The sequence below is a fragment of the Pipra filicauda genome, unplaced genomic scaffold, assembly GCF_003945595.2.
Source record: "Pipra filicauda isolate LSUMZ 115617 unplaced genomic scaffold, ASM394559v2 scaffold453_size531900_pilon, whole genome shotgun sequence".
NCBI classification, from domain to species: domain Eukaryota; kingdom Metazoa; phylum Chordata; class Aves; order Passeriformes; family Pipridae; genus Pipra; species Pipra filicauda.
In genome coordinates, this window is record NW_024104591.1 from 285071 (window position 1) to 294803 (window position 9733).

The 9733-nt window shown below is 60.3% G+C and overlaps 2 protein-coding genes across 2 annotated transcripts; one reads left to right on the forward strand and one right to left on the reverse strand.

The window, feature by feature from the left end:
* The first annotated feature begins 49 nt into the window (after positions 1-49).
* On the forward strand, positions 50-2454 carry NAXE (NAD(P)HX epimerase). The gene is made up of 6 exons (XM_027742455.2): positions 50-294; positions 643-751; positions 1277-1387; positions 1521-1634; positions 1714-1861; positions 1946-2454. Exons 1-6 carry the CDS (start codon positions 107-109, stop codon positions 2146-2148), a joined length of 873 nt encoding a protein of 290 aa, XP_027598256.1. The 5' UTR covers positions 50-106; the 3' UTR covers positions 2149-2454.
* Positions 2403-4977, reverse strand: GPATCH4 (G-patch domain containing 4). The gene is made up of 7 exons (XM_027742452.2): positions 4836-4977; positions 4428-4501; positions 4252-4344; positions 3937-4044; positions 3688-3791; positions 3518-3568; positions 2403-3428 (listed from the first exon to the last, which is right to left on the reverse strand). Exons 1-7 carry the CDS (start codon positions 4909-4911, stop codon positions 2756-2758), a joined length of 1179 nt encoding a protein of 392 aa, XP_027598253.1. The 5' UTR covers positions 4912-4977; the 3' UTR covers positions 2403-2755.
* Positions 4978-9733: the final 4756 nt, after the last annotated feature.

The following is a 9733-nucleotide window of genomic DNA, read 5'->3' on the forward strand; positions in this document are numbered from 1 at the left end:
CGCTCGGTGACGGTCGCTCCGCCCCGGGGCGGCCCCGCGCCTGCTCCTTCCGAGCTCCGCGCCCCGTTCCGGGCCGTTCCGGGCCGTTCCGGGCCGTGCCCGCCGCATGCCGGGCCCGAGGGCGCTGCTGGGGCTCGGGCTGCTCGTGGCAGCGGCGCGGGCGGGCGGGCGGTGCCGGGGCTGGGGTTGGGGCCGGGGTTGGGGTCAGGGCCGGGAGTGGGGCCGGTGCCCCCCCAGCCGCGCCATGCACGGGCCCAGCGGGGGGCCCGGCCCGAAGGGGCTCCGCTTCCTGGGGTACGGCTGGGTGGGGAGGCGCGGGGGGAAGGAGGAGGTGGTAGAGCGGGCGGGGGGTTCTGGGGGTCCGCAGGGTGCGGGGGGGGCGGGCAGAGTGGAGGGGGCACGGTGAGGGGGTAAGGGGTCGAGGAGGACAGGATATGGGGGGGCTGAGAGGTGCAAAGGGATCGGGCAGGACCTGAGGTTTGGGGTGCAGATATACATGGGGGGGCTCAGCATGGGGAGCTGGACCCTGTGTGTCCCCATGGCTCATGCAAAGTCGAGGGGATCATAGCAGCCCCCAGCCCTGCAGACCTTGTGGGTGGCTGAGTGTCGGGGTCCCCAGGGGTGCCATCCTCCTCCCCCCAGGCAGGAGGAGGCCCAGGCCATCGACCAGGAGCTCTTCACTGAGTACAAGTTCAGCGTGGACCAGCTGATGGAGCTGGCAGGGCTGAGCTGTGCCACTGCCATTGCCAAGGTGGGGGTCCTGAGGGGCAGGGGAGGTCCTGTGGGGTGCCAGCACTGTGTACTGAGCTGTGACACCACCAAGGTGGCAGGTGGGGATCCTGGGAAGGGTTCTATGGAGGTCCCAGTCCCGTGGGCAGAGCTGTGTCACTGCCAAGGTGGGGGCCCTCGGGAACAGGGGGGATCCCAAGGGTGGTCCTGGCACCATGGGCTGAGCTGTGCTACTGCTAAGGTGGGGGCCCAGGAGGCAGTTGAAGGTATTGGGGGGGGAAGTCCCAGCACTGTGGACTGAGCTGCACCACTGCCATTACCAAGGTAGGGGTTCTGGGGGGTCCCAGCACCGTGGACTGAGCTGTGCCACTGCCAAGGTGGACACCAGGGAGGCAAGTGGGGATCCTGGGAAGAGTCCTAGGGTGGGGTCCCAGTCCCATGGGAAGAGCTGTGGCAGCACCAAGGTTGGGATCGTGGGAGGCAGGTGGGAGTCCTGGTTCCGTGGTGTGGCCTTGCTTTCCCACCATAACTCCACATCTCCTACCAGGCCTACCCACCCAGCTCCTTCACGACGAGCCAGCCCGCTGTGCTTGTGATCTGCGGGCCAGGGAACAACGGCGGCGATGGGCTGGTCTGTGCCCGGCACCTGAAGATGTTTGTGAGTCTCTGCGCACTCCCCGTGAGGCTGCCAATGCCCATGTGCCCCTGTAACCGCAGGCTTTGGGGTCCTGTTCCTCTGGCTGCTGCTGGTGCCAGAGCAGGATTAGTTCAGGTTCCTCATGCTCTTGTAGGGCTACCTGCCCACCGTGTATTACCCCAAGCGCCCCAGCAAGCCCCTCTTTGAAGGTTTGATCACCCAGTGCGAGAAGATGGACATCCCCTTCCTCCCAGAATTCCCAACTGAGGTGAGGGGCAGCTGCCAGCTTGGGAGCAGGGGGAGCAGTGCCCAAGGCTGCCCTTCACCTGCTGCCATCCCTGCTGCAGGCTGCATTCATTGACGAGCTCTACGGCCTGGTGGTGGATGCGATTTTTGGATTCAGCTTCAAGGGAGCGGTGCGGGAGCCCTTCGGCAGCATCCTCAGCACCCTGGAGCGTGTCACGGTGCCCATCGCCAGCATCGACATCCCCTCGGGTGAGTAACGGCCGCACCCCCTGGAGGAAGGTGCCCAGCCAAGGTGGTCCCTTGGCTCCAGCCCAACCATGGTTCTTGTTGCAGGCTGGGACGTGGAGAAGGGAAAGGCAGACGGCCTCCAGCCCGACATGCTCATCTCGCTGACGGCGCCCAAGAAGGCGGCGACGCACTTTGCTGGGCGGTACCACTTCCTCGGGGGCAGGTTTGTGCCACCTGCGCTGCAGGAGAAATACGCTCTAAACCTGCCAGCATACCCTGGCACGGACTGTGTCCTGCAGCTCACATAGGGCTGGGGCCACAGGGGCTGGGGCCACAGGGGCTGGGCTCGGCTTCAGTACTGCACATCAGGGCCCAATTCTGCCCAAGCCTCTGCTGGGAGGGTGCTCAGCACCTTGCTGGGCTTCAGCCCAACCCAGCAGGATCAAAGGTCACTGCAGACCAAAGGCCCAGGAGGTGGGAGTGATGGGGGGCTGCTGGGGGGGGCTCTGTTTGGGGTTGCTGCCTGATCCAAGTGATCTCTCGCACCACTCACACTTCAGGGTGGTCTCACTGCAATAAAGATTTATTTGTGCCCTTGAAAAAATACTTCAATATGCTGCAGGGTCTGTCCCCTTGTGTCCTTCTGTGACGAGCCCACAGCAAATGGGTCCCTGCCCCAGGGCCTGGGGGGAACTGGGGTCACCCCTGACCAGTGAAGGCTCAGGAGGTGAAATAAAGGTCGATCCAGCTCCAGACCAACCCAGCCCAGCCCAGCATCCCCAGGCTGAGCCACAGTGCTTGGGCTCTGTCTGGGACGAGCCTGGAGCACCCTTGGGCACCCACCAGCACCAGGATCAGAACCCTCACAGCAAGGTGGGATTGGCAGCTGCACAACACGGCAGCCGTGGCACTTACTCACTCTGGCTCCCTCTTCCTTTTCTTCTTTTTTCTCTTCTTCCTGGGGCTGTGTCCCAAGTCTGGCTCACCTGTGCCTTCTAGAGGTATGTCTGTCTCAGCTGGCTCTTCTTTGTCCTCCTCCTCCTGCTTCTGTTTCTTCTTTTTCCTCTTTGCAGCTTTCCCCTCCTCTTCTGCCACCTCTTGTTCTGTGTGTGCCTCTGGCTTCTTCCTCCTCTTCATGACTTTCCCCTCCTCTCCTGCCACCTCCTGTTCTGTGCATGCCTCTGGCTTCTTCCTCCTCTTCATGACTTTCCCCTCCTCTCCTGATGCCTCCTCTTCTCTGCATGGCTCTGTGACCTTCTTCCTCATGACCTTCTCTCCCTCTCCCATCAGCTCCTCTTCTCCACTTGGCTCCCAGATCTTCTTTTTTTTCCTCTTCACAACCTTCACTTCTTTTCCTGATACCTCCTCCTCCTCCCCATTTGATTCCTGGCTCTGGGGCACCTCAGGGTCAGCTCTGTCTCTGGACTTTTTCCTTTTATTCTTCTTTTTGCCCTGGCTCTCTGCCAGGGGGCTGCTCTCTAGGAACTCCTGCTGCTGCTCCTTGTGCTGGTACATGGCCAGGAAGGCTCGTTCCTGCTCCTCCAGGCGCGCCAGCTTGGCACTCATGGTCAGGCCATGACGGGCACCCCTGCAACGACCACAGGCAGTGGGATCTGGCATCTCCCTGGCAGGAAACGTGCCCCCCAGCTCGGCCATGCAGCCCCCCCAGCCACTCACTTGTGTGCCGTGCGGCCCCCACACGCCTGCACCAGCTCCTCGTCCGTCAGCCTGCGGGACACAGAGAGGACGTGTCACCCCCCAGCAGTGTGGCAGGGGCACGGTTCAGACCGGGGCTGCCCCTCGCAGCCCTCATCCCTCCTCATCGTGGAGATGGGGCTCAGCCTTGCCTCCTGGCTGAAGAGAGGTCCAGCTTCTCCTCCTCCTCCTCACTGCTCGCGGAGCCAGTGGGCAGCGTCACGGACTCCTCCCCACAGGCTGTGAGTGTGGCCGACTGCACCAGGGACACAGAGGGGCCGTGAGGAAGGGGGACACAGCAGCAATAGGCTGGGGGCCGTGCTGCAAGGGGGGTGCAGAGCTCTCCACAACCTTTGCAGAGATACCAGCTGCTCTCTGAGCTGCATCCCAGGGCCAGTTACCTTCACGAAGCGGCCGTACAGCAGGTCCCTGGTGCCACCGGCCTTGCGCGGCTTCTTATTGCTGATCCCACCTCCCTGCTCAGAGAGCGCCTTCACGGAGATGCCATCCTGGAGGGGAGAGACAAAGGGCTTGGGAACGATCTGCCCAAGGGGCTTCACCCCTCTAGCAGCACGTCTCTGCCACCACGGTCCCTATGCTGAGAGGGGCTGCGGGGACACGCACAGAGCGGCAGCACAAGGACCACCAAAGGGACCCCAACCCCCTCCCCTGCTTTCCACCCTTGTCTGAGCAGGGTGCCCCTCCAGCCCTCCCACCTGCCCGGCCTCCACAGCGATGTTGGCAGCCGCCTTGTTGAAGACGTGGTCCCACCAGTGGAAGGTGAAGGGCTCCGCCGCGTCGTGTCCCACCTGCGGGGTGCAGAGGAGCCGCCGGAATGACTGCGGCGGGCGGTGGGCGCGGGGCCCCGGCCGGGCAGGGGGGCTGCACTCACCCCCGCCGTGTCACACTTCACCTTCACCCGGATGGCCTCGGCGATGCCGTCCTGCCGTTTGCCCAGCCCCTGCCCTGCCGACACAGCCACTCATCACCCGCCGCCGGGGAGGACTGGGGACCACCGGGGGCTGGGGACCACCGGGGGCTGGGGTGGGGAGCTGGGGCCTGGAGGGTCCCGGGGCTCGGGCGTAGCTGGGTACTGGAGGGAGCCGGGAGCTGGAGGGAGCTGGGGCCTGGCAGGGGAAAACGGGGCGCTGGGGGGGACATGGAGGGAGATGGGGCTTGGCAGGGGGAGCCGGGTCCGGGGGGTTCTGGGGCTTGGGCGGAGCGCGGGGCGCTCGGGAGGGGCCAAGGGACGGCGGGACAGTCGGGGGACCCCCGCCCCGGGACCCCCGCCCGGCCCCACCTCGGCGCCAGCCGTGCCGCCGCAGCTGGGTCTCGGCGAAGCGCATCCCGCGGCCCGGCGGTCCCGGGGCGCTCATGTCCCGGGGAGCCCCGGGGAGGTCCCGGGGGGTCTCGGCGGGTCGCCGGCGGTTCCCGGAGGCCCGGGGGACTCCCCGGAACCGAGGCCCGCGCACGCGGCCGGGGGCGGGGTCACGGCCGGGGGCGGGGCCCGCCGGGAAGGGGCTCTGCGCGTGCGCGAGAGGGGGCGGAGAGCGGGAAATGCACCCGGGGAGGGGGCGGGACACGGGAAGGGGGGGGGACATTGGGATATGGGAACATGGGAACGTGGGGGTACAGGGGTGTGGGGATACACGGATATGGAGATACGGGAATACAGGGACAGGGGGATACACAGATACAGGGGAACGTGGGGATACATGGACACGGGAACATGGAAACAGGGGGATACAGGGATGGGGATACACGATATGGGGACATGGGAACAGGGGGATACACAGATATGGGGATACGGGAGCAGGAAGATACACGGATATGGGACACGGGGATACAAGAACAAGGGGATACACACATACGAGTACAGGGGAACGTGGGGATAGGTGGACACGGGGACATGGGAACAGGAGGATACAAGGACGGGGATGCACAATATGGGAACATGAGGATAAAGGGATATGGGGACACGGGGATACAGGGGACATGGATGGGGAACAGGGGAATACGCGGATATGGGGATATGGGAGCGGACATATACAGATATGGGGATGGAGGGATACAGGGAGGGGAATACATGAGTATGGGGACACAGGAATGGGGATACACAGGGAGATATGAGAACATGGACACAGGAACATGGGAATGGGGATACAGGGGTGAGGGATACACAGATATGGGTCACAGGAAGATGGTGATACAGAAATATGGGGACACAGGGATACAGTAACATGGGGATACACAGATATGGGGATACAGGAACAGGGGGATACATGGATATGGGAACGGGGATATGGGGATACAGGAATATGGGGAAATGAGAACGTGGGGGTACAGGGATATGGGGATATGGGAACATGGTGCCAGGTGTGCAGTGGGGTGCACGTGGGGTGTGAACTGCATGGTGGAGTGCTTGCCTCCGCAGACACACAGCAAAGGCACCAGCTCCACACTTGGCTCTGCTGGAGCCCTTGCACGTGGCAGCAGCATTGAGGGATCAAGGGACATCCCCTCCCCTACGCCAGCCCTGGCGTCCCTCCTGCTTTTCCTCATGCTTTGTTTCCTCTCTTCCGCTCCCCTTGATAACTGGGGGCTTATCTCCAGGGTAGCACCAAGGTGGGAACCTGCAGCAGCCCAGAGCCCACAGGGCAGCAGCCTCAGCCACTTTTACCTTCACCACTTTCTGCTCTCTTTGCTGGGATGAAAGAGCAGCAATAACTTTTGCAGGGGAGCCATCTCACAGCTGCACTCCAGATGTGGCTCACGGGCAGGGAAACGGAGACAGCGAGGCTGGGGATGTTCCCACCAGGACAGCCAGGGAAACAGGAACAGGAGCGGGGCACGATGCAAGGTCCCAGCACTGCAAAATCTGCCAAAAGCAGAACCCCTTCCCAGGGCAGCGTGGGGAGTGGGGGGGGCTTCTCATCTGTCCTCAGCAGAGCTGGGCTGGAGCTGTCCTGGGCAGGAGATGGGGGCAAAGCTCAGGCTCAGCCACATCACTAACACTGGGGGGACACTGGGGACAACCACTGGCCTTGTGTCACTACTGCCAGGAGCAGCCAAGGGCTGCAAAGCCCCTCGGGCACCCTGGACCCTTTCCCAGTGCACATTAGAAATCCATTGGGTTTCGTGGGTGACACAGCTCTTGGTGGACCTGTGGGTGCCAGCTCAGGGGCACCAGCCAGGCCTGATCCTACGTGGGGCCACATAGAGGCCCAGCAGACCTGGAGGGAAGGGCAGGTGCCAAAATGCCTCCCCTCTCCCTTCCTCTGTCCCGGGACAGCTCCACTGAGTGTCTCTGGACCACCCCTCCTCTGTCAGCTCTGGGGCAGGCTGGAAGACTTGTGATTTTGTTGTTTCCAATCTCAGAGGGAGCAAACAACAAATCCCAGTCTCTGTCCTGCCCCAGGAACTGGTTCCCTCCTTTGGTGGGCGGTGCTGGCTCCAGCACAGTCGGCCCTGCGAGCTGGGAACACCCCCAGCAAACCCCAGTGAAACAGTGCAGCCAGCACTGGCCAGGCAGGGACTGGGAACCAGGTGTCAACTTGCTGGAGGAATTAAAAATAAACCAAGTCAGAGCAACATGAATATGGCCCTGAATGTGCCATGGTTGGGTCCTGCTGCAGGAAGCCACCCAGGCTGGCCGTGGCCCAACCAAGCTCTAAATCATTGTTTTCTGCCCCAAATGTTGCAGAATTGAGCAGAGAGGCCAAGGAGCATTGTTGAGTCTTTCCTCATGGCTCCTGTGGCTGAGCAAAGGTGCTGCAGCAGCTCCACATGCACACACATATATATTTTCCAAGCTATCCCACTCCATGACCTCCTAATCCCGGGGTATTTCCCTACTGACCCTCTCTTGGGATACTTTGAACTTGCCACACCATAATAAGGGCTGTAGCTGCAGGAAACCACCTCTCTCATGGATCTTAGTAATAAAAAAATGGTTTCTTGAAAGCAATGTAAATGTTGGTTTCCTGCAATCTCTCCCTCCTCCACATTTCGGAGGTTTGATTTTGAAGTTGGAAGTGTTACATTGGGATATTGTGGGAAAAGGCTGCAGATCTGCTCCAGGGAAGGGGGGAAGGAATGAAGTGAAAATACGTCCTTGACAGCAGAAATCTCTCCCAATCAATCAACTGGATTCACCACTACTTGCTGTGGAAATTGCTCCCTCCATTATATTTTGAAAGTATTAATTCTATTTATTGGAGTAAAATAAGAGGAAAAAAATCAGTGAGAACACCTTTAGGTAATTCTTTCGGGAAGGAGGGATATGGGAGCAAGAAAGTGTGGTCATTCCTTTGGAAGTGGGCTTTTGAACAGCACCTTACCAGGGACTGGGGAAAGCTCTAGAGGGGATTAAGGTTTCACTAAATGGCTCCTTCGCATCAGCCTTCAAAGCACCTTTATTTCCAGAGCTGGGAAGGCCAGACCTGCATCCCCTATGGGTACCAAGGGCCAGGCCCCCCATCCCCTGCAGGTATCAAGGGCCAAACCCCCCATCCTCTGTGGGTAACCATGGCTGGAGTGGCTGCATCCATCACACCTCCAAGCTCTCTGATCTCATCCCCACCATGTCCCACACCATGGTCCCATTCTCCTGCTAGCAACACCAAAGAAGCCACAGGCCCTTCCCTCCCAGCTTTCCTTCCCCATGAGCAGTACAACAAAGCCCCTGGGAGCAGCACGGAGTGGGTGGCCTTGCCAGGCTGCTGGGGGAGGGTGGAGAGCTGGGAGGTGGCATCAGATGGATGCAAGAGGTTGCAGGCTTCTCTGTGTCTCTATTTTAGCATCTTGGCTGGTGGGCTGGCAGCAGGTGAGGAACGGAGAGACAGGAGAAATGTGTTTTCCTGCTTCAACAAGCAAGAGACACTAAGAACTGAACGAACAGCCTGTGAGGACTCATCATGGCCTTTCAGGACTTAAGGGGAACTCGTGAAAACAATGGACAGAGACTTTTAACACAGGCAGAAGGTGATGGGACAGGGGGGAATGGTTTTAAACTGGAAGAGACTGAGATGAGATGTTAGGAGGGTGAGGGTGTGAGGGTGGTGAGACACTGGCCCAGATTGCCCAGAAAAACTGTGGCTGCCCCTGGATCCCTGGAAGTCAAGGCCAGGCTGGACAGGGCTTGGAGCAACTTGGGCTAGTGGATGGTGTCCCTTCCCATGGCAGGGGATGGAACGAGATGAGCTGTGAGGCATCTTCCCACCCAAACCATTCTGTGATTCTCAGGCTGCTCTGGACTCTTCTCAGTGGTTCACAGCCATCTGCCCACACCGCAGCAGGATCTCTCCACCATACAGGGATTTATTTCCAGCCAGCTTTGGACTCACTGGATCCCTCCATCCCTCAAAGTCCCTGTTCAGACACAAACCCCCTTGCACACACAGATCCCTCACACACACAGAGATCCCTCAGGCATGGGCGGATCCCTCACCCCAGATCCCCTCGAACTGGGGTGGCTGACACCAGTGTCACGCTGACACCACTGAGTCACACCTTGCTGACACCAAGGGGGGTGGAAGAACTGTTTCTGCCTGGCCAGACACAACAGGGTTGGGACTAGTTTTGCTCCTCAGAGGTTCACACACACCATGGGGGTATGTCTCCCTGTGACCCCCCGTGCTCCCTTTTCTCCCTTCCTTCCCTGCTTGCCCCATCCATCCTCCCAGGAGCAAGCGCTGGCATGTGCAGGGACAGAGACCTTAATGCCAGCAAGGGACATCCAAGAGATCACAAGGATCGCAGGCCTTTTCAGGAGCCCATTTCAGGGGCCGATCAGCGACATTTGGAAGAGCTCCAACCCCTCCAGCTCCCATCCCTACACAGCCGTGTGCAAAATTCCCATGTCTGAGGAGAGGTCACACAAAGCAGTCCACAGATCTGTGCACGGCCTCCAGAAGAGGTTAAAGCTGCTTTCCAAATCTTCCTCCAAGGGATCCCAGTCTAGTTGGGATACACACACACAGGCAGGAGCATTTCCAGCTCGCACACTCACGTGTTTTCTCCACCACCACCTACACTCTCAGCAAGATGAGCACCCATCGAGCCCAGCTCCAGCTCAGGAGCCCCTGGGTGCAACAGGTTTTACAGGTATGCAGGAAGCAGCGCCAGGACTCCTCCTGTTCCCTCTCACTGCCCAATCCTCCCACACTGAAAGAAACTTGAAAGTACCAAATAACACTA

What these genes read in the sequence shown, in the direction of transcription:
- NAXE (XM_027742455.2), top strand. Translation starts at nt 107, where the DNA reads ATGCCGGGCCCGAGGGCGCTGCTGGGGCTCGGGCTGCTCGTGGCAGCG. An exon ending in GTGCCACTGCCATTGCCAAG is followed by an intron (nt 752 to 1,276) that starts GTGGGGGTCCTG and finishes ATCTCCTACCAG; the next exon opens with GCCTACCCACCCAGCTCCTT. An exon ending in CAGCATCGACATCCCCTCGG is followed by an intron (nt 1,862 to 1,945) that starts GTGAGTAACGGC and finishes TTCTTGTTGCAG; the next exon opens with GCTGGGACGTGGAGAAGGGA.
- GPATCH4 (XM_027742452.2), bottom strand. Translation starts at nt 4,911, where the DNA reads ATGAGCGCCCCGGGACCGCCGGGCCGCGGGATGCGCTTCGCCGAGACC. An exon ending in TCGCTGTGGAGGCCGGGCAG is followed by an intron (nt 4,045 to 4,251) that starts GTGGGAGGGCTG and finishes TCTCCCCTCCAG; the next exon opens with GATGGCATCTCCGTGAAGGC. An exon ending in TGTACGGCCGCTTCGTGAAG is followed by an intron (nt 3,792 to 3,936) that starts GTAACTGGCCCT and finishes TCCCTGGTGCAG; the next exon opens with TCGGCCACACTCACAGCCTG.